The sequence below is a fragment of the Diadema antillarum genome, unplaced genomic scaffold (genome assembly GCF_040938485.1).
Source record: "Diadema antillarum isolate AM-2024a unplaced genomic scaffold, OU_Dant_1.0 scf00000128, whole genome shotgun sequence".
In the NCBI taxonomy this organism is placed as follows: Eukaryota; Metazoa; Echinodermata; class Echinoidea; order Diadematoida; family Diadematidae; genus Diadema; species Diadema antillarum.
The window spans coordinates 5,618,098-5,643,027 of NW_027271017.1; the positions used below are offsets into that span (position 1 = coordinate 5,618,098).

The 24,930-nt window shown below is 41.9% G+C and overlaps 1 protein-coding gene across 1 annotated transcript; it reads left to right on the top strand.

The window, feature by feature from the left end:
• The first annotated feature begins 923 nt into the window (after positions 1-923).
• Positions 924-24,930, top strand: LOC139720426 (flap endonuclease 1-like). Its single transcript, XM_071631787.1, has 11 exons — positions 924-1,079; positions 3,285-3,387; positions 6,558-6,617; positions 15,006-15,222; positions 15,827-15,963; positions 20,800-20,866; positions 21,356-21,487; positions 22,481-22,567; positions 23,289-23,353; positions 24,052-24,163; positions 24,745-24,930. The coding sequence occupies exons 1-11, from the start codon at positions 998-1,000 to the stop codon at positions 24,814-24,816; spliced, it is 1,134 nt and encodes a 377-aa protein (XP_071487888.1). The 5' UTR covers positions 924-997; the 3' UTR covers positions 24,817-24,930.

The following is a 24,930-nucleotide window of genomic DNA, read 5'->3' on the forward strand; positions in this document are numbered from 1 at the left end:
TTGCGTCGGTAAAAAGACACAGTTTTTGTGGAAGGCACGAAGTCACGTCGAAGGGTTATTTGAAATACAGATTTTGTTAAGTGAGTGGCTTAGTTTTCAAATAATACTGATACAGCTAAATTTATCAGAATTTTAATTATCTTCTGGGAGATCTTTAGCTAAATTGAAGCATGATGTTGCCCGTCTGGAGATATTAAATAAAAATCGTTCGGTAATAGGATACACCTCCATACTACATACACTGCACTGCACTCACTGCCACTGGTCACTGCAGCCTGACCGGAAATTACCATGCAGATTTACTCTATAGGGTCTATGTATTCTACGCCTGACAAAGCAATTAAATTAACAGTTAGAATTATAGAACGTATGCCAGGGTTTTTCTGAACTATAAAGTGGGGTCTAGGACCATTGAGACTTTTAATACTTTCAAAATCAAAAGAAAAATCAGTACAAAATACCTCTTTTTCCAGTCAACTCCCGCTCCACAAAAACTAACAATTTAAACGCCCTCAACTGCGGCGCCGGTTTAGCCACACCGGAAACATTTACTGGAGGAGAGTACAAGTAGTGAGTGGTGGGTGGTGGTAGCGTATGTTACAAACAAACACATGCGCTTGAACCGCGAAGTTTTGGCGCGCCCAAGGCATGTCAATACACACAGGGATCCCGAACAACTCGCATAATATTGATAAAGAAGATCGCATCGTCGCGTCAATCGCGTGCTTAATACATTACATGACCATGACAGCTATTTACTAGCTAGCGGGACTAAACAGTCAGATCCTTGTTGATTTAGCCAAAGATCCACCTTTGATTTAGCCAAGAACAGCATTACTATGTACTAGATCTAGTAGTCATTACAAAGTCGACAAATCAATGTAAAATTATCTCTCAGGGTTTCACTAACGAGCGTTGCGTGGGTGTTCCACTTCCAAGCCGTCTTCAGCAGCTGCTGTAGAGGATTTTACCCGTTGTGCGTTGATCTGCTGTAAGCATGGGAATTCACAATCTCGCCAGATTGATCGCTGACTGTGCCCCGGGAGCCATTAGGGAGAGCGAAATGAAAAGTTTATTTGGTGAGTGACCTAATACTGATAGATTCTAAATTAAAACATGTGAGTGGTGACAAATTTCGACAGCATAGACAGTCTGCACTGTCAGTGTCACTGTGAATTTAAATTGATAATGTTCGCGATGTTTGTTGAATCAAATCCTGTCATGAAGTAAAACTTAAAGCTAAGATTAAATCATCAGCACTGATCAAGCATTTGAACAAATCAAGTTTAACATCAACGTTAACTGGTTAACTCGTTAGGGGTTTCACTTAGTTTTGTAGAACCAAGACTATGAGACGGAAAAAAAAATGAAAATTACAAAATTTGAATAAATTGAAGCCAAGGTTATTGTCAACTTAATACTCGTAAATTTCGATGAGTAAAATATGAATGACATCATTCATAGTATACAGTGGGAAATCACTGTTAAACCAGAATCGGGGTGGATCCAGGAAGGGTAAATTACAGAATACCGGCAGCCAATCACGGAGAGCGCAAATCGCTCTGAAAAGAGCGTAATTACGCTTGCCGATAGCAACCATCTGAAATTAATCCGATCTGCGATACGGTCCGTGATTCGGCTGTCGACGATTGCATTTGTTTACGTGTGTTTTCTTTGATCTGTGCGGTGAGAAGTGTGGTATCTTACGTTGTTCTCGGGGGTTTCGGGGGTGTCCCCCGAATAATGTAGTTCTAGATCCTCTAGAACTAGTGTAGACTAGCCGTTAAAATTTACCCGAATTTACGATGAATACTCACGTTTTTAGGAGTTGAGGATAGTCCGTATCCTAGAAATCGATAGCAATTTAGGTGAGACTAGAAAACAATCACTTATCTAATTGCTGGTGCTAGCTTACAGTAGAGCTTACGCACTGTGTGGGTGCTCTTGACAGCCCACCATGTTGACTCTATGCAGTCGTACAACAGTACCTACACACAACAGCTTATGATGCGTACGTGTGCAGTGGTAGCGCGTATTGAGTCTGCAGAACGCGCGCATGTATACTACAGTGTACAATACGTATAGCAGTTGAGTGCGCACATATGTCTCTTGACAATACGCGTATACGCGCTGCCTTGCCAAACTAGTGTGTAGTGTGATTGATCGTGAATGACTTGTGTCGAAAAGAGTGAAAGGAAGAAGAGCTGCTAAGTGTGATGACGTCATCACCTTTAAAATAGTTCCGTCAAAATCGCCTTGATTTTCTTTATCGACGATTTACTCGAGTTATCTTGATTTAGAGCAGTTTTCCTCTGAAACCACTCAATTTTCATAAAAATTGTGTGCTCAACCTACTTTTTGACGGCCGTTCCGTTCCCGGGCTTTTTGGGGGCCCCAGACGACGGGAAAGACGAATTCAGCCCTTCGGGCTGAAATTCATCTCTAAGGGAGAGTCGCCGGAGGCGGGGCCGAAGGCCCCGCCTCCGGCGGCTCTTATACGCATCAATATGCTAATTTATATGACGCAAAACCAGTATTCTGTAATTTCCCCTCCAGGAATTCTGTAGAGGGGGGCGTGTGCGCCCCCATTTTTCTTAAATTCTTTTGTTTTACTTTTAACAAAAAAATAAGGGGGGTGCACGCCCCCCTCTGGATTCGCCACTGGCTTACTGCATCGCAGTAACATTCTAGAAAGATGGGCAGATTTTTATTAAGGCAAACTCTAAGGCTACAGCCTTTACAGGTGCTTTTTTGTTTGTTTGTTTTCAAACTCAGATTTTAGTACTTTTTATATCTCGATCTTTCAACAGGAGCTGTCATGGCTGAATGGTTTCAAGACCATGTGTGTGGATAAGATCGTGGGCATGCATGAACAGTAGGAGAGCTATACAATCTGTATACATACAGGTTGTAATGTATACACGCATACCCTTTGCAAGGAAAAGCAAACCTTTTCAGTTTTTCCCGTAAAGTCAAAGAGCAGGGGTAAACAAAAAAAAAAAAGAAAAAGAAAAAAAGATCAACTGATATCTACCATAGTTTGTGAAAGTAAAAGAGGCACATTGCCCTCAAAGAAGATGAATTTACTAATTATAGGGCCTATAGAGTTAAATGGTTGTAAACAAATGTGTGTGTTCGTCTTGAGTAATGCAAACTCTTTTTCTGCATCATACATGTACCACTGTAGAGTTGTCTAGGTGTTCTGCTGAAAGATGTTGCACTTGTAACTCCTAATTTAATGTTGTACATGCCACCAATGTTTGTTTCTCTTATTATGCTTTCAGGGCGCAAGATAGCGATTGATGCCTCCATGTGTATATACCAATTCCTAATTGCTGTGAGGTCAGATGGTTCAGTGCTCACAAATGAGGATGGAGAAACAACAAGGTATAAAAGTATCCAAGACTTATGCACTTGTCAATGTAATGACGCACCCCACTACCCCCGGACATGGGTGCGTCATGGTCATTTTTTGACTGACCACACAGGGTTTTTGACGGACACCACAGTCACTTTTTTGACGTACAAAACGCTGCAAGTGACGAACACCACAGTCACTTTTTTGACGGACAACACGTTGAAAGTGACGCACACCTCGGTCACTTTTTTGACGGACATCCTCGGTACATTTGACGCACCCCCGTAAATCTGAAACAATTTTTGCATACGTTTTATTCAAGCAATTTCATTTTCTTTTGGTTCGTACACATAATTTGTAAAAGTTTCGGCAAGTTTCCCTTACCATGTAAGCACCGTATTGTCATTCACCGCACATGATGCTGCTGCTTACGATATTCCGAACAGTAGTATGTATTCTGTGCATGCAATCCATACATGACAATCACATGTGTGCAGAATGCGCTGTGTGTGCGCGGCCATTGCTAGTGCGGTGGATGCATACTGCTGCAGCGCAGGTAGGTACACACCACGCCACAGCATTCATATTCCCGCTCGAGTACTGCGTAACTACAGCCTAGTCGCGGTACGTAGAGATTCGCACAGCTAACAGCGTCGCGCGCGCGTCTGGCCAGCTGGTCGGGCTATCCCGCGAGCAGAAAATAGCATGCGGCAGGCAGTTCTTCTGCTGCCGTTTCGACAGGAAAGATTGAACTAAGTTGTTACATCGCTGAACAGTCCCTGGTTTGAGATTGAGTATGCATGATTTCATGGGTTTGTTGGAGGGAAAATGTAAGGAGAAAGGGTGGCTTTTAAATTCTTTGCTTGCCAGATTCTGGCAAGCATTTTTTCCTCTTATTCCAAAACGCTTCCCGACTTTGATTTTCACATGCCGCGGGAAAGCGCTCACTGTAATTTCACTCGCGGTACATGCATTCGGGACCGGTAGCGTGCAAAAATGCGTGCAGTTTTCCATAGCCAAGTAACGTACCATGACGCACCCCTCGGTTCAAAATAATGCATGTTATTTTCCATAGCCAAGTGACGTACCATGGCGCACCCCTCGGTCAAAATTTTGACCGACAATGATGGGATTTTGACGCACCCCTCGGTAAAAAATTTGACGGACAAAGCTGGTAAAATGACGAACACCTGGGTCACAAATTTGACGGACCAAACGAGGAAATGACGCACCCATGTCCGGGGGTAGTGGGGTGAGTCATTACATTGACAAGTGCATTATGCTCAATGGCCCAAATTCACGAAGGTGGTTTAAACTTAGACCATGGTACAAATTTAGACCATGATCTAAAATAAGCGTTTAATAGGCGTACCAATACATGCGCGCATCAATGCACGTTTTTTTTACTGGATGCCTGTTAGCGTATGCAATCTGTCAATCATATCTACGCAGAAGAAATACATAAACCATGGTTTAAATTTAGACCACCTTCGTGAATTCGGGCCAATTGGTTTAAATTGTCAAGGCAGTTGTCTGGCCATAGCCACTTTTGATATTACAGAGGACATTTCCAGACATACTGCCCCAACGCACTAGTAATAGTATGATACATTTATGTCATAAGAGCATTCTGATTGCTATATAAGAGTCCCATGTTTTAGAACTTTGGTTGGAAACTCCACCATAACTTGTGCTATTCAAGTCTTTTGACCTGTAATTTGATTGGAAGGATTGACTTAGTAGACAGTAATGCTGGCATTGAACATCAAAAGTCAAAGTTCACTAAACTCAATTTCTAACCACAACCAGCAAAGAATACCAGGTATTCAGTGTTACAAAGGATTTAAGGATGAATGAACAAATGGTTCTAGGACAATTAGCCCCTGGACAGTTACCACAGACCCTTCCCCTGAATCTAACCCTAATCCTAACTGAAAGCCTAACTCTATTACTAATTCTAACCCTATTCTTTACTCTAACCCTATCACTAACTGGTATTTAGCCAGGGGGTAATTTTTCTCGGGGGGTAATTGTCCTGATATGGTATACAATATTCAGCTCCTGGCCATGATGCTTTTGTATCAGTGATTTTCGTACTTGTCAAGATGTTGGATTTTTAGCTCACCTGAGCCAAAGGCTCAAGTGAGCTATTGCGATCGCTCTTCGTCCGGCGTCCGTCGTGCGTCGTCCGTCGTCCGTCGTGCGTAAACTTTTTACATTTCATCTTCTCTTGAGAACCCCATGACCGATTTTCGCCAAACTTGGCAGGTAGCATCCCTAGGGGGATAGGATCTCAATTTGTTCAAATGGGCACCATGGCCCACCTGGGGGGCCCCGTTTCAAGTTTGTTCATGGGGGAATCGGGGGTGCCCCCCTTGGGACCCAGGGGAGGGGGGTGGGAAGGTGTCTTAATGGGGCCTAAATTGTACATTTTCATCTTCACTTTGAGATCGCCATGTCTGATTTTAACCAAACTTGGTACGTAGCATCCCTAGGGGGATAGGATCTCAATTTGTTCAAATGGGCACCATGGCCCACCTGGGGGGTCCCCAGGGGGCCCAAACCCTCTAAAATTAAGGAACCTTTAAAAATCTCCTCTAGAACCAGAAGTGATAGGGCTTAGATGATACTATGAGTTAGTACATTGATGACTGTAGTTTCAAGTTTGTTCATGGGGTTGGCGGAATCAGGGGTGCCCCCCCTTGGGACCCATGAGAGGGATGGGGAGAAGTCCTACAGTTGTAATGGAGCCTGAATTGTACATGATCATCTTCTTCTTGAAAAACCTCATGATGAATTTTGACCAAACTTAGCAGGTAACATCCCTATGGGGATAGATTCTCAATTCCTTCAAATGGGCACCATGTCCCTCTTGAGAGGCCCCTAGGGGTCCCACCCCCCCCCCCCCACATTAAGGAATATTTAAAATCTTCTGCTCTAGAACCAGAAATGATAAAGCAAAGTTAATACCATGAGTTTGTACATTGATGACTTTAGTTCCGAGTTTGTTCATTGCAAATCCAGGGCTGCCTGCCCCCCCCCCCCCCCCCGAGTTAAGGGGGGATCCATATGCAGACCTAAGTTTCCAATGTTCTCAGATAAGAGTGTGCAAGAATGCGTGGAAGGTGAAATTGCGATACTCAGGTGAGCGCGTGACCCGCGGGTCTCTTGTTTAAAAATCTTCTTCTCTTTTCTACAGTCACTTGATGGGAATGTTCTACCGAACGATCAGAATGGTGGAAAATGGTCTCAAGCCCTGGTGAGTTTACAAATACATTTTGTACAGAAATAAGTACTTCTGTCATCTAACACTGAGCTTTAGTGTAAATGGGGAACATCTACTAGTGCACAACGACTATTATAGGAGGTGTTCGCCTCTTTGCAGATCTTTGATACAAATAAAAGACACTTCAGTTTTCTCAAAAATCAGTGCCAAACCTGTTCCAATACAGCAGCACCTGATCGCACTACTCCTCATGTTGGGCTATTCTTTCACATAAAATACTTGAGTCTTGAATTTCTGGCTCCTTTGCACTCTGATCCAGTGTTGTATCAGATACTTGCCAGTTTCTCTGGTCAACTATGCAAGAAAATGATGCAAAGTAAGAACGGTTTGAAAGGATGGTCAGACTTACTGATTGTTGCAAGCTTATTATGTCTTTTTGTGCTGATACTTTACAATTATTGTACATTTAGATTTCACATTCAAAAAACAAACAAACAAACAAACATCAGAATGATTTACGTTTGGAATCACTCTTGTTACGAGGCCCCATATTGTTTGTGAAATGTGGCATCCGTAAGCTTCTCTTAATGAAAATTTTACACCTAGTTACAATTTTAGATTACTGTTATTAGGAATGCAAAGAGTAATGTTACGACCAAAATCACTCCGAGAATGATCGCACAAAAGAAACAATCAACTGATGTTCAGGCGGTTTATTAACAGTGATATTGTAGGTACAGACTGGTAATCGGTTTCACATCAGTACAATAATGATCAATAGAAACAAATATAGTCAGTAATGGAATCACTTACGTACGCATTACACGCAATATCCCTGGAAATGTCCAAATACGATGCTCGATGCACAAACGAATGATCCGCGATACACCGATGAATGATTCCTTCGACGTAACTCCAGAGGTACAGGTTACAATAGTCCGCGTTATAGATCCGGGGTAAAATCCACGAAATATGTCCACGGCGAAACGTGCAGAGTCCAAACGTTGTGACGACCACGTCCAGTTGATGCGTTGAATGATGATTCACTTAATAATGTTCAGCTAAGAATCCAGCCCATCACAGCTTTGCCGTAGCAATGTCCACTGACAGAAAAATATGGAGTCTATCTCCAATGTAGGCAAATTAATTATCTGCAGGCAAAATGTCTCCCAGGCCTTATCTCCACAAACATAACAGGTCAGCAGGTAACACAGGACTGACTATAACAAGTCGCTTCAGAGCCAGAAGTGACGTAACTCTCAGAGCAGAGGTGTTGGGTACTCTGCCTACTGCAGAATTTCTCTGGCTTATATACTATCCATTCACCCCCTTCTAGCACATTCTATAACTCTCTCCAACCTACTAGCCAGTCCAAGTTCCAGGAAACCTGGATGACTCACTGCCTAACTATGTACAAAACATCATTACCAAGAATAACTACCAATCACATTGGGCTACAGGGACAGTGCCTCACTCAGCCAAACATGTAAGCACTTCCCAGAACTTTCTGGAATGGGTGAAATCATTCTAGATTGAGTGAGCTATAATGTATTTCCTGCTACATGCATGTACTGTATAGCTACATTGTATACCACCTAGAAAATTCTCCACTTATCTGGTCAGCCTGTATGTACTATATGTATACCACATAGAATGTTCTCCATTAATCTGGTCCACCTGTGTACATACACATTAAAACAACCATGCATGCAGTACATCACACATGTACATAACTATTAGTGTGTACATTTGTGACACCATCCCCCATGGGAAAAAGAAAGCCTTGCCGTAGCAAGGGTTTCTTTTACCTTCACAATTTCTCATTGTTATTTACAACGAATGTGAGGTAAAATCCAAGTCAAGCAACAATAATCATATGCTATCACATGCCTTTTGAATAGCTGCATTAATTCCATGTTCTCTTTTCATGGATACCATTTACAATGATATTGCTTGGATTCTCGGAGCTTATACAATCATATCAAACTGTTTTGCACACATTAATGAATATGCTAAACACATACACTGGAAATGATATGCGGTGAAAACTTCTCACCTTTGATACTCTCTTCATGTTACACTCTTGACAGAGCGTCGGCAATTACATTGTTTTTGCCTGCCACATGTTTGATTTTGAGTGCATATGGCTGAGTCATCATGCTCCATCTGAACAACCTGTTGTTCTTCATTTTGAACCGGTCTAAAAAGACCAAGGGGTTGTGGTCAGTATAGACTGTGATCTCCCCTTTGCTATTTGTCAAGTACACTTCGTATTGCTGGAGGGCAAGGATGAGACTGAGAGCCTCCTTCTCAATTGTGGAGTACTTCTTCTGGTATGTGTTCAATTTTTTGGAGAAGTAGCTAACTGGTCGTTCAGTGCCTTCTTCATCTTCTTGGAGCAAAACCGCTCCCACTCCTACATCGCTAGCATCTATTGCCACCTTGAATGGCTTTGCGAAGTCAGGAGCTGCCAAAACAGGCTCATTAGCAAGGACTGCCTTTAGTTTCTCGAAGGCTCTTTGACACTCATCAGTCCAGGTGTACTTTGCCCTGCCCTTCAGCAGGTTTGTAAGGGGGGTGACTACAGTGCTGAAATTCGGTACAAATTTCCTGTAGAAACCAGCCATGCCCAGAAATCTGAGCAACTCCTTCTTGGATTGGGGGATGGGAAAGCGTAGTATAGCCTCTACCTTTGCTTCTCTTGGCAATACTTGTCCCTGACCGACTACATGCCCAAGATACACCACTTTGGCCTTTGCAAATTCACTCTTTGCCAGATTAATCACCAATCCGGCCTCCTTGAGTCGATCAAAAAGTTGCCGCAAGTGTGTAATGTGCTCCTCCCACGTGTCACTATACACTAGGATGTCATCAATGTATACTACACAGTTGTCAAGTCCGGCAATGATTTGGTTTGTCAGCCGTTGGAAGGTGGCTGGAGCATTTTTCATGCCGAATGGCATTACTTTGCATTGGAACAAGCCATCTGGTGTAGCAAAGGCGGAAATCTCTCTGGCTTTGTCGGTCAAGGGCACCTGCCAGTATCCCTTTAGAAGGTCTATTTTACTGACATATGCAGAATTTCCGACCCTGTCAATGCAGTCTTCTAGTCTGGGAATAGGGAAAGAGTCTGTTTTCGTCACGGCATTTACCTTGCGGTAATCTATACAAAATCTTTGAGACCCATCTGGTTTGGGTACCATGACGATTGGGGAGCTCCAACTGCTTTTACTCGGTTCTATTATGTCATTGTCTAGCATGTATTGAACCTCTTCCCTTACTTTTTGCAGTTTGCTCGGATTTAGTCTGTAAGGGTTTTGCTTGATAGGGTCAGCATCTCCTACATCAACATCATGTACAGCCAGAGGGGTGCAGCCTGGTTTGTCTTTACACAGTTCTTTGTACTCATGTAACAGACTAGTCACATCTTTCCTCTGATTTTCAGGTAGGTAGTTCAGTGCCTCATCTACTTTCCCTAACATCTCTGAGTTAGACAACCTGGCACTAGAGGGCTCACTTCCATGCTCATCTTGAGCTTCTCCCTCTTCCTCTACTTCCTCTTCTACCACCTGAGCTACGCCTACCGGCTGACCAGCCTTTCTCTCATAGTACTCTTTCAGCATGTTTACATGACACACCCTCTGATCTTTGCGTCTGTCTGGCGTACTGATCACATAGTTCACATCATTGAGTTTCTTTTTGACATAGTACGGGCCACTGAACTTGGCTTTCAGTGGTTCACCTTGTATGGGCAGCAGTACAAGAACTTTGTCACCTGGGTTGAAAGTTCGGGCTTTGGCATTTTTGTCTGCCTTTCTCTTCATAGAATCTTGTGACACTTTCAAGTGTTCCCTAGCTACCTCACAAGCCTTTGAAAGCCTTTCACGAAACTTTGACACATAGTCAAGTAGGTGGACCTCATCATCCTCAGTCATGAATTTCTCTTTGATGAGCTTCAGTGGGCCCCTAACTTCATGACCGTACACCAACTCAAATGGGCTGAAACCCGTCGACTCATTTGGGGAGTCCCTCGTTGCGAACAGTAGGAAAGGGATGCCCTTATCCCAATCCTCGGGATACTCCTCACAAAATGCCCTAATCATTGTCTTTAGGGTCTGGTGGTAGCGCTCCAACGCACCTTGGGACTGGGGATGATAAGCTGACGACTTCAGCTGCTTCACACCCAAACAATACATCACCTCTTGAAATATGCCTGACATGAAATTTGACCCTTGGTCAGACTGCACTTCCTTGGGCAACCCATACCTAGTGAAAAACTGCACTAGAGCATCTACCACAGTCTTAGCAGTGATATTTCGCAATGGGATAGCCTCTGGAAACCGTGTAGACACATCCATGATTGTCAAGAGGTACTTGTGACCCGACCTAGTCCTAGGCAAAGGTCCAACACAGTCAACTAGAACCCGACTGAATGGTTCTTCAAACGCAGGTATCGGAATCAATGGCGCCGGCTTCACTGAATGCTGTGGTTTACCAGCCACCTGACATGTGTGACAAGTCTTGCAAAACTCAGCCACATCCACATTCAACCCTGGCCAATAGAAATGCCTCATGATCCGATCCTTTGTCTTTCTGACGCCTAAATGGCCGCCAACAGGTAACTCGTGAGCAATCCTCAAGATCTCACCGCGGTAACTAGGAGGGACAACAACTTGACGGACCACCGTCCAATCCTCATCAGCTGGCCTATGGGGAGGTCTCCACTTCCTCATCAAAATGCCATCTTTGACATAATAGCACTCAGGGACCTTTTCAGCCTCAGCCTCAGAACACGCCGTCTGAGACAAGCCTTTCAACTCAGAGTCTGCCTGCTGTGCTTCAACCAAGGAAGACTTGCTAAACAGCCCATCACTGTTAGCCTCGGAGCCTAATACAGCAACCCCATCATTCAAATCCTTGAAAAAGGTTTCTGCCAACCAAACACCGGAATTCTCCTCCACATCAACAGAATCCGCATCATCTTGAACAGCTCTACGAGCCTGAGACCTAGTCACAACACAATCTGGGAAAATCCCAGGAAATTCCTCCTGCAACTGCTCAGTTTCAGCAACCACCACCGGTTTATCCGAAACAACTGGAGACGCAACCACCTTGTCCCCAGCCAAGTCATTCCCCAACAAGAAGTCAATGCCTGCCATGGGCAACTCAGGAACAACTCCAACAGTAACAGGACCAGAAACTAGGTCACACTTCAAATCCACTCTATACAGTGGCACTGACATATAACTGCCATCAACAGTCTGAATCAAGACTTTTGCATTCACTGCACTATCTGGTGGAAAAGTCATACCACCATCCACCATCAACGACTGAGAGGCCCCCGTATCCCGCAGGATGACCACTGGCTTACCTGCCTCACCAGAAGTACATGGGGTCACCTCACCATCAAACAAAAAGCTATGATAGCTCTCATCCACCTGCTTCAGCCTATCTTTGAATTTGGGAGATTGACTTTCAATGGCCTGTGTTTTACTGAACGGGACACTGTTTTCGGGTAGGACACTTTTTGACATGACAAATCCCAAGTCCTTCTTTGTTTTGTTTTGCAACTTCCAACACTGTGACTTTACATGCCCTGTCTTGTTACAGTGAAAACATTTGATGACATTTGCACTTGTACTGGACCCTTTGTCAGTTTGAGGCTTTGGTGCCGATGAAGTGTCAGAACTCGTGCCTTTTTCAGGACCAGCATTCTTTGGATTGCTCGACTGAATTTTGTCTCTCTTATTTCCAGAGAAATTCCTGAAAGGTGGTCTGTTGTCATTTCTGTGGGTCAGCTCATACTCATCAGCCATCAAGGCTGCTTTATGGAAACTTGTCACTTTGTGATCATCCAAATGTGACCTCACACTGAAAGCAACACTCTTTTTGAATTCTTCCAAGAGAACAACCTCACGTAGGTTATCAAAGTCCTGATCCACTTTCAGGGATCTGTACCACCTATCAAACATCATTTCTTTTTCACGAGCAAACTCAACATGTGTCTGGCCTGGTTTGCGGTACGAATTTCTGAACTTGTGTCTGTACGCCTCTGGCACCAACTCATAAGCATTCAACACTGCCTTCTTGACTGTAGCATAGTCACGTGATTGCTCTTTTGAGAGAGATGAGTACACATCGGCTGCTTTGCCGACAAACACACTTTGAAGGAGCATGGGCCAAAATTCCTGTGGCCAGTTCAAACTGTCAGCCACCTTCTCAAATGACACAAAATATGCATCGACTCTGTTTTCTTCAAACTTTGGCACCAATCGAATGTTCTTGGCCAAATCAAATTCAGAGGGAGCCCTTTCATGATTTCCAACAGTCTGTGCATGAGTCAATTCCATCTCACGCAATTTCAGTTGTTGCTCCATTTCCTTTTCAATTCTCTTCATTTCTATTCTTTCCTTCATTTCTAATCTCATCTTCTCTTTCTCCATTTCCAATCTAGCAAGTTCAAGCCGTGTTTGATCGGAAATTTGAGCTTGATCTGGAGTGTCAATTTCTTCTTTGAGCTCCATGTGACCAGCTACTAAGTCAAGAATCTCTGCCTTTCTTACACCTTGTGGAACATCTACATTCAAATGCTGTGCAACAGCAGTCAAATCACATTTGCGTAACCTTTGCAAATCTTTGAGGGACAAATCTGTCCTCTGAACAAATGCCTGAACATCCATTGTACTGATTGACATTGTCACAATGTATTATGCACAATATACACTTATACAACCAACTCAACCGGTATTTTGTCTGTACCAATATTCTGGATTCCGGAACGTTCCAAATTCTAAGTTTTGGCTTAAAATTCAATTCCCGGACAAGCCCCCAATTTTGTTACGACCAAAATCACTCCGAGAATGATCGCACAAAAGAAACAATCAACTGATGTTCAGGCGGTTTATTAACAGTGATATTGTAGGTACAGACTGGTAATCGGTTTCACATCAGTACAATAATGATCAATAGAAACAAATATAGTCAGTAATGGAATCACTTACGTACGCATTACACGCAATATCCCTGGAAATGTCCAAATACGATGCTCGATGCACAAACGAATGATCCGCGATACACCGATGAATGATTCCTTCGACGTAACTCCAGAGGTACAGGTTACAATAGTCCGCGTTATAGATCCGGGGTAAAATCCACGAAATATGTCCACGGCGAAACGTGCAGAGTCCAAACGTTGTGACGACCACGTCCAGTTGATGCGTTGAATGATGATTCACTTAATAATGTTCAGCTAAGAATCCAGCCCATCACAGCTTTGCCGTAGCAATGTCCACTGACAGAAAAATATGGAGTCTATCTCCAATGTAGGCAAATTAATTATCTGCAGGCAAAATGTCTCCCAGGCCTTATCTCCACAAACATAACAGGTCAGCAGGTAACACAGGACTGACTATAACAAGTCGCTTCAGAGCCAGAAGTGACGTAACTCTCAGAGCAGAGGTGTTGGGTACTCTGCCTACTGCAGAATTTCTCTGGCTTATATACTATCCATTCACCCCCTTCTAGCACATTCTATAACTCTCTCCAACCTACTAGCCAGTCCAAGTTCCAGGAAACCTGGATGACTCACTGCCTAACTATGTACAAAACATCATTACCAAGAATAACTACCAATCACATTGGGCTACAGGGACAGTGCCTCACTCAGCCAAACATGTAAGCACTTCCCAGAACTTTCTGGAATGGGTGAAATCATTCTAGATTGAGTGAGCTATAATGTATTTCCTGCTACATGCATGTACTGTATAGCTACATTGTATACCACCTAGAAAATTCTCCACTTATCTGGTCAGCCTGTATGTACTATATGTATACCACATAGAATGTTCTCCATTAATCTGGTCCACCTGTGTACATACACATTAAAACAACCATGCATGCAGTACATCACACATGTACATAACTATTAGTGTGTACATTTGTGACAGTAAGGAGACTCAGAAAGTGTAAATACTTGGGTGCCACGACCTTTGGAGCTTATGTGCTTCTCAGGCACATACTAGTAGGGGAAGCCAGATTTGGTATAAATAAAGTCCACAGCCTGCACTCCCAAGTTTGCCCATTTTGCAGGTAGCTCTATCACAGATATTGTGAGGACCGAATATAGCTAGAGTGTGATTCCTGCATCTTCCCTCCCATGATACTGTCAGGAGGCGCTATACCTTCAATATTGTAAAACACAATTTATTCCCGGCCTGAAAATTTTGTGACTTGGAGCCGACAGCCTTTCTCACAGCATGAAATTATCGGATGGCTACTGGCATTCATAGCATATAGTGTAGGCAAGAACTTTCACCTGCATTTTAATTTCACAAATGTTGGCTCTTGCAAAATTTGCGAAATTAAAATGCATGCAAAGATTCCTCGTTATACAGTATCTGACCCTTCATTTTGTTACCACAGTTATGTATTTGATGGGAAGCCCCCCGAGCTGAAGTCGGGAGAGCTGGTGAAGAGACAGGAGCGAAGAGCCGAGGCTGAGAAGGAGCTGGAGAAGGCCAAAGAGCAAGGAGACCAGGAGAACATGAACAAGTTTGAGAGGCGCCTGGTGAAGGTCACGCAGCAGCACAACGAGGAGTGCCAGAAGCTCCTTAAACTCATGGGGATCCCTTACGTCAAGGTCAGTGGTCCTTTGAAGACCACACCTTCAAAAAGCAGGCATGGCATTCTGTAGATTCAAATCTGATTTCAGATTTTTTTTTTTCTCAAATCTATACACATTTTGCTTTTTTCATGTATCAAATCACCTGAAAATTTTGGTTTCCAATATTTTCAACAAACTTCAATATCATCCCTGAAAAAAAGAACTATGCAATACAAATGCATGTTGACATGTGTTGATTCACGATACCCTCAACATCACTCATGTGGCCAAATTAATATCATAAGTATGTGGTACAATGCATGTATTTGTATAAGTTTTCTACTGTGTGGTTTTTTTTTTCAGTTTACTTGGATATGCCTACAAAAAAAACACTTTCAAACCAAGATTCTGCTGATGACTTCATTTGTCAATCATTGCTAAAATACTCATATGATTTTTTTTTAAAGAAAAAAAAAGATTGGCATGCATCTTTTCCTAGACTGAGCATAAATTGCATGTTTCCATGTTATTATAAATGTGATGAAGAAAAGACATTGCCAGCAATGTCAAGGGATAGATTGCACCTCTAAAAAGGCAACATATGTTCTAATAGAGCGATGTTTAATCCAAACATCTACAGTCCCCTGGTGAGGCAGAAGCACAGTGCTGTGAGCTGGTCAAGGCAGGCAAGGTTTATGCTGTGGGTACCGAAGACATGGACGCCTTGACCTTTGGATCCTCTGTCCTGCTCAGACACTTAACGGCCAGTGAAGCCAGGTACATTGTTGATATCCATAATGATAATGATAATGAATAACATTTATATAGCGCTTAATACTGATGTTTCTAAGCGCATCAAATCGGGGAAAAATAATATATATAACGTAAAAACAAAATACAGCATTATGTACATATTATGATAACGACAGCAACAACAACAACAGCAAAATTAAGGTTGTGTAAACAGATGAGTTTTCAACAATGACTTAAACCTATCAACATTTTCAGCGTTACGAATATAAAAAGGGAGTTCATTCCAAAGAAGTGGGGAAATAACTGAAAAGGCCCTATCACCATAACGTGTACAGGTGCGGGGACCACGTGATAATTGGAGAGCGGAGGAAGAACGAAGAGAACGGGTTGAAGTGGAGGAGCGGAAGGAAATTAAATCTTTAAGATAAGATGGGGCAAGATTATTACATATCTTGTAAACAATAAGGAGGATTTTAAAAGTGATACGTTGATGGATGGGGAGCCAGTGGAGGGATTGGAAAACTGGAGTAATGTGGTCAGATCTTTTTGTAAGGGTCACAAGCCTAGCAGCTGTATTTTGAATTCTTTGAAGTGGTGCAGTACTTGAAGCAGGGAGACCAACAAGAAGGGAATTGCAGTAGTCAAGATGAGAGGAAACAAATGCGTGAATGAGACGTTCCGTGGAAGACTGATCCAATAATTTACGTATTTTACCAATTTTACAAATACCCCAAGCAGCAGAACGACATGAATTCTTAATATGTTGTTGAAAGTTCAGATGCTTATCTGCAATAACTCCGAGATCTCTGACGGACTGAGAGATGGGGATAGTACTATCTTCAAAGAAAAATTCTGTTAGAGAGCTACCCCGCCTGAACTGAGAATAAACATATAAAAATTCCGATTTAACACAATTCAATTTCAAATAATTATCGTGAGACCATTGCTTGATATCATCAACGCATCTACTAAGCTTGCAGAGTGCTTCGACTTGGGTATTTGGTTGTATGATTATGTAGATTTGAGTATCGTCGGCATACATAACATGTAAAATATCGTTATGAGAGTTGATTACTGAAGACAGAGGGGCTGTGTATAGAAGAAATAGTAAAGGACCAACCACAGACCCCTGGGGGACACCATGTCTAAGAGGGAACGACTGAGAAAATGCACCGTTCACAGTAACCATCTGGTGGCGGTCGTGTAAGTAAGATGCAATCCATCTCAAGACTGTTCCCGTTAGACCAAAATTAGTCTCCAATCTGTTAAGGAGAATTTCATGATTGATAGTATCAAACGCAGCAGAATAATCTAAAAGCAGAAGAGCAACTTCATGGCCTTTGTCTACTGCTAAGAGGAGGTCATTGAGTACCTTCAATAAGGCGGTTTCGGTGGAGTGGAAGTGCCTGTAGGCAGACTGATTACTAGGAAACAACTGGTGTTCATCAAGATGATCTCTGAGTTGGCGAGCAACCACTTTCTCAAGAACTTTACCAAGAAAAGACAGATTAGCAATGGGGCGAAAATTATTCAAATCATTACGGTCTAAGCTGGGTTTCTTTAGAAAGGGCAATATGAGCGACCTTTTGAAGTGCTTAGGAACTACGCCTGATGACAACGAGAGATTCAGAATGTGAGTTATTGCAGGAAGAAATTCATCCAGACACTCTTTTAGTAGCCATGTGGGGAGAGGATCAAGAGAACAAGACTTGGACGGAAGAGAATTGATGAGACGTTTCATTTGTGACTCAGTGATTAAACCAAACTCAGAAAATACACACTCAGTGTTTATATTTATGCGAGAGGAATTAGAGAGAGAGATTTCAGGAGACACCGGGAATGAAGATGCAATGGTACTAATCTTGTTGTCGAAAAACTCAGCAAACTGATTGGCAAGTGCAGGATTTGAAGTATGGTCAGGAAGAGAAGAATCTGGATGTGCAATTGTGAGTCTTTTGATGATGTTGAAAAGTTGTTTGGTGTCTGCAGCAGCAATCTCCTCTCTTAGGTGCCTTGACTTGGCGTCGGCAAGGTGGCTGTAGTAGGACTCACACTCTTGCCGATACAGCTCTCTGTCAATGCAAAGACCAGACTTGATCATGCGGCGCTCTGCACGGCGTCTACGCTTCTTAGCCTCCTTCACTTCTGTCGTGTACCAGGGATTATTTGGCCGCACTGTTACAGATCTAGTCTTGAGCGGAGCGTACTTATCAAGAAGTCTTGTTACATGAGAGTTGAGCAGCAGGACAGCCTCGGAGGGACACGCTGGCTCTCTGATCTGGAAAAGTGATGCAGCAATGTCATTTTTAAAGGAGCAGAGGTCCATAGACCGTAGATTTCTGGAGGTAGTCTGCTTCTTGGGGTTCACTGGGCCTTTGAGGTTGAGAGTGGTGATGATGGCGGAGTGGTCAGAGGGCAGAAATGTGACAAGATTAACATTCGATACAATGTTGTCAACTTTTCTGCTTAGAACTAGGTCTAATGTGTGTCCAGCTTTATGAGTTGCCTCTTTAACATGCTGTTGAAATCCTAGAGAGTTAATGGTGCTTAGAAAAGATACAGCCAAATTATCCGAGCAATCGTCAACATGTATGTTGTAATCCCCAAGCAGAATGGAACGATAGTCATCGATTGCCACTGATTCCAGAAGTGTAGGGAATTCTGACAGAAATAAGTTATTGGTTAAATTGTTCTTAGCAGAAGGAGGTGGTCTGTAGATGCCATATACTCTCAGAGCAGATGAGTGAGAAAGGTTGATTGTGACATCAAGGAGTTCAAATGATGAGAACGTGAAAGTGTCATTTATGGAAATACGTGCAGATGAACGGACAAGCAAGCAGATGCCGCCACCTCTGGAATTCGTTCGAGGGCAGTGTACAAAATCAAAGTTTGGAAGAGAGACCTTCAGATCCGCTATTATCAGATTGTCTCTTTGTGTACCAGTTAACCAAGTCTCAGTTATAACGAGAATATCGAGCTTGGCATCAACTACTAAATCACATATGTACGCAGACTTGTTGCTCAGGGAGCGAGCATTCCAAACACCAATACGAGTTACAGAGGATTTGTCACTTACTGTAGTTCTTGTCTGACGATCTGTTGAAACGCGAGATGAAATATGTGGTTTGTGAGCTCTGCGACCACGATGTGTACGACGACGTCGTCTGATGCCAAGCTCACAGACCCTTTGCCAGACATCTTGGTGAAGAAATTGGTCGGTACCTATGTTAAAATCGTTTAGTGCGCGAACATCATATCTTACACGATGGGGTGGATCAGAGTCATGATGCACACGTAGGCTTACATTGTCACGTTGGTGATGGTCTAGCTGAGTCGGGCCAGGATTCAGCTGTATGTCCCCACACAACAAGATAGAAAGCTGGAAACATGCATGGTGGTTACTGTAGTATGCAATTGGATGACCATGGTACTTCCACGAGTCATGTTTGGTGGTATTCACGCACTTGAAGAGGTCCAGAGGCTGAATGAACTGATCCTCTGCGGATGAATTGAATGGTGACAGAACTGCACAAAAGATGAAAAGCCACCTGCAAAACCCCTCCATTGATGATAGCTCAAGTACAAGAGTCAGTACACACTGAATACAAGAGTCTGTCTACACAGGAATTTGTGTCAGCTCACAAGAATGGATGAAAAGCTGCTTGGTGATCACCTCCATTGATGGTTGCTCGATCAAGTACAAGAGTCAGTACACACTGAATACAAGAGTCTGTCTACACAGGAATTTGTGTCCGCTCACAAGAATGGATGACAAGCTGCTTGGTAATCTCCTCCATTGATGGTTGCTCAAGAACAAGAGTCAGTACACACTGAATACAAGAGTATGTCTACACAGGGATCAGTCTCCACTGAAGCAAAATATACAGAATGGGTACCTTTACCCATGTACAAAATGGTGGCACAGGGTAGCAGAATGACATTGAAATAAAGTATAAGGAAAATATAGCAAATCTAACACCAAGGATGCACCAAAATTGTCTAGGAGAACCCTGATGACAACAAAAATAAAGTGTTACATATTAGGTACCAAACAATCAACATAAAACACTTTGCAAAAGGAAATATTACAGAGCCCAATTTGAGTGGGGCTACCTAGACCAGGCGCACACCAATCTAAATAAAATATCCATGTTTGTTGGTGCTGCTGCAAATGAATGTGTTTTCACATATTTAGCATGTTTATCTTCTTCTAAAGAAATAAAATGCCTCTGAATGAGAATATGTTTTTTTTTTTTCCATTTTGCATACTTTTTGTGTACAATTTCCCCATTCTTTTACAAAAATGAACAAAGTATGTATATATTTGGTTTCTTGGTCTTCAGAGCATGTTTTTATGCGTACATCAGCACCGTATGTTTACTTTGTTTTGATTATTCTTTTTTCCTTTTGGTATTTAGAGAATAACAGACCTGTTATGAAAATGTATAGAAATAATCTACAAATTTGCAGTGTTGTCTTTAGTGTTTGTGTATACAGGAGAGGTTGGATGTATACTTGTAAGATTGCATTGAATTACATGTATATAAAAACTGCAGCATCTTTTGTTTTGATTGTACATTTCCTTTTCAAGTATGTATGCCATACTTGTAATTGGCAATCACATAGTCTTGTATAGGTTGTTCATACTGTTGCTGTACCTATTTGTCTGTGAGTTCTGTTAGTCTGTGTTCATCTTATTTAATGATCAGGATAGATGGACAAGTAGGGTAAAAAGGGAAGCTTTTATGATCAAACATGCAGACACACCCACACACACACCCCTATGTCATTTCAAATTGGTTGTTACCCTCCGAATGTCTAAAGAGAAAAGACTGATATTTTCTCACTGCGTGCATACAGGAAGATGCCCATCCAAGAGTTCACCTATCAGAGGGTCATTGATGGTCTTGGTCTGGACAGGGACCAGGTAAGGATGCCCTTATGCAACACTGCACACTGGCACTGGTCTGATGGTCCAGGACCTGTAAAAATCACTGTCGCACCATTGTCCGAAAGTTATTGGCCAGTAACTTTTCCGGGAATGGACCAGTAGAAAATTTAAAAAACTGGGTACCTACTGGTCCAACAGACAGGTCAGACCAGGATAAAAAAGGGCTTAGTGTACGGCCCTGCCTTATGAATACCGTTGTGTTAAGTAGTCAACAATCCCTTGCATTTTCCTTCCACATGACTCATGCATGATTGATGTAATATTTACTGGCCACTTTAAAATCACGCATGAGAATTAAATTTGACAAAAATCATATTGATCTATCATGTAGCTGAGCCACCATGCAGCTCCGTCTTATTTGAATGTGTTATCATCCATATCAGGCTGTGTCTAAAAGAGCTCATTTTATACTTTCTGATTTTGCACATATTGAAACTTTTTCTCTCATAAACTTTGACTACATAGTTTGTCGACCTTTGCATCCTTATGGGCTGTGACTACTGTGGAACCATCAAAGGCATTGGAATGAAGCGGGCATATGAACTCATCAAGAACCACGGCTCAATCGAGAAGATACTGGCTAAGATAGACACATCAGTAAGTGGTTGAATCATCGGATTACTGTCATTATAAATGAATTCATACAGTAAGGTCTGCACGAGTCGGATGTGGCATGGGAAACAAAAAAAATCACCTTAATCAAAGGCATTGCCAATTCCCCCATGAATGTGTGTTACTATGTAATTAATTTGCGTGTAACATTTACCAGGTCATGCACACACCAGTATTCTATTCAGCCACTTAATTCTGCTGGCAGGGTGCTGAAACTTCATGATCTTGAGATCAAAGGAAGAAAAAAAAAATCAATCTTTCTTTAATACTCAGTGGTCTCACTGGGATTACAACCCATGTCAGCTTGCTACATAAAGATCCCCCTCCAGTCAGCCACATATAGTATGACACAAAATAATGATGTTAATGTGTGATGTGGTAACTCCTCAGTGACTCCGACATTCACCTGACACTCCCAACAAATCCTAACCCCCAATGTAGAGAACTACAGGATGTGAGCTAAAAACAATGAAACATATTAATTCCAGTATATTTAGATGTCTTGTTCAGACCTGCCTTATTTCTCTGAAGACATCCTGAAGACTTCATTATCTCCCCGAGTCAAGATAACAGAATATAGATTGTCTCAATGATTTACTGATTATTTTTGCCTGCTGTGATGCATAGCAGCCCGTCAAGATTTGTCCATGCTTCCATTTTTTTATGAGTGCGAAGAACAAACTAATCAGCTTTTTTTTTCCATAGTCTTGTTGCAGAACAAATTAAAGGAGCATGAAAGGACTGTGAGCATGGACGCCAGTTCTTGTTTGTAATGTATAGTTATATGCTTGCATTGAATGTAAGATATGTGGTTGTTGTTCCTTTGTGAAAAGATACCAGTTATTGTGTAACATTGGCAGCAGTGACAACCTCAGTTTAGTGCAGTTTCCCTCTATTATAAAACGTTTGAACTCACTAAGCCAATCTGTCAGATATACTTCAGTGTTTTAAGCTTGTTTTTGCACTTTTTCCCTATAGAAATATGAACCACCAGAAGACTGGTTGTTCAAAGAGGCCAGAGAGTTGTTCATGAAACCTGATGTCACTGCTGGAGATGAAATTGATGTAAGCGTTCACATACTATCTTCATGCTGTGCACTTTAAACAGGATTTAGAAGTAAAACATTTGTATATGTTTCTCGAAATGTTCAAACTCCTACTCCTTTTGTAAACTAAATTGTGCAGATAATATCAGCATTACTTGGTTGTAAAATCAGAGCAAGACTGGAGTACTCTGCACAGTTTCAATGCTGCAAATATCCACATATCTGCATCGCCTCTAGACAGGGATTATGCAAAGTAATGCAGATTCTTTCCAAGGTCAAAAGGTCATTCCCCCCCACACACACACACACGGTATCATCACATCATCAGAGGGTCTGTGTGCAGTTATAGTGACGAATATCCATATAATTCAGATGAATGCTCATTAAAAAATTTGGCTGATTACCTTTAGAGTTTTTGAAGCAATCTTTATTGAAATGTCTGCATAATTCTTATGTAAATTATTGGGAGATGAGTTTATGTAAGGGGTGTTATATTATTTACTCCAAGTTGTTTTTTTTAATGGAGATAGAGAGAGAGAAAAAAAAAAACATACCAAACTTGCAGCTGTGAATCACATCAGTTTTTCCTTACAAATTTTTTTTTGCAGTGTAACACTATCTTTAAATAGCATCTGTCAAAACTAAAGCAGATCCTGTGTTAACTGCTTTTAAATATTGTTAATTTGTACAGTGTGGATTGATGTTAAAATCTGAATATGTATTTTCTTTCCCCTTATTAGCTGAAGTGGACGGCTCCAGATGAAGAAGAACTGATCAAGTTCATGTGCAACGAAAAAGGCTTCAGGTAGGTATTGGTGTTACGTCCAAGACCCATTCATTTGTTGAAATTACTGTTTTGATTGCCAATACTCAGCTTGATAAAGCAGCTTGATAAAGCATAGGTAATTTTGTCACAGGAATTTTAATGATTTTGCTGGAAAGTTTCTTACTCACATAAAGATGACAGAATGTGAGAATCAGTTCAAAAGTAATATTTTTTGTCATACAATTTAATTAATATCTCCAAAAATATATATATAAATAAATACACTCTACCACAAATGCTACTGTGGACTGTGTGCCTTAGTGTTGACTGTGCAAGCCGGTGACTGGTGAGTGTACTTCATGCTGAGACATTCGCCAGTCTGGCAAAAAGTTGTGAAGGAACTTTGTTCACAAGCTTAACTGGTGCATAAAAAAAAATGCCTTTTTATGACAAGTTCATTGTTCAGATCACTCTATAAAAAAAAAAGAAGAAAGGTTTTATACTCTGCCAGGTGCCTGTGGGAAATGCTCGTTATTGCAAAATCAGCTTGTCCTCAACACTAAATGTTTGAGCTTCAGTATAGGATCAGTAGCAGGGTCTGTAGTGTTCCTTTCATGTTCAGAGACTTCGAAATCGGAGTATATTTTACATACAATGTAAGGTTCTTGCTCTTGAGATCATATACTATGTGAGGTTCTCTTGTGGTCATATCGTTTGTTCTACTTTGGTTGCCATAGTGAGGACAGGATGCGGAATGGTGTGAAGAAGTTGCAGAAAGCTCGGTCTGGAGCTACACAAGGCAGACTAGACTCTTTCTTCAAAGTCACAGCCACAACTGCCAAGCGGAAGGTAAATTTAAACTCATTTCTCCGTCAATTTTCCTCAGAAAACATCGAGGGTATAGTTTATGTGAGTCTAATTGATATATTTTTATTGGTCGAGACAGATTTAATTCAAATTCAATATGGAAATCAGTCCCCTGTAACTTTCAGGGGTGGCACCCTTGCTTCTACCATCTTTTTACACTGCATATAGACTGGCTAATTTATGAGGGTCTCTTGTCTGCACTCAGCTGGCTACATTTCTTGATAGATTCTGTTGTATGTCAAATCTAGACCAGTGTCAGTTTTGGTTATGCTGCCCCCACTGTTTTGCGTCTTATTGTGTCTAAGGCCACCACCGTGTTATATATCTTTTGTCTGCTCTAGATTTCTAGAGTAAAAGCAGCAATTTGCAGCATTGACCCCACCATGCACACATTGTTGTCAAAACCCAGTTAACATCCTGTTCAACCATGATTTTGCATTAATTGAGAGCGCCTGCAACAGTGAGTTGACTTGAAAATGTCTTGTGTTAGAAGTACATCGTATAATGAGAACTTATTAAAACTGCTCCTTATGTCTTTACGCTCATGTCTCTTTTGTCTGCAGCCGGAGCCTCTGAAAGGGTCTGCTAACAAGAAGGCCAAGAAGGGCAGTGGGAGCTTCAAGAAGGGAAAATAAAGCCTTGTCAAATCTGGAGAGACTGATGAATCCAGTTGAGTGCACAATTTAGTAGCTGGTATTGTCATGTGATCTAATGTGCATCCGTTATGCATCTCAGCCTTGTACCTCTGA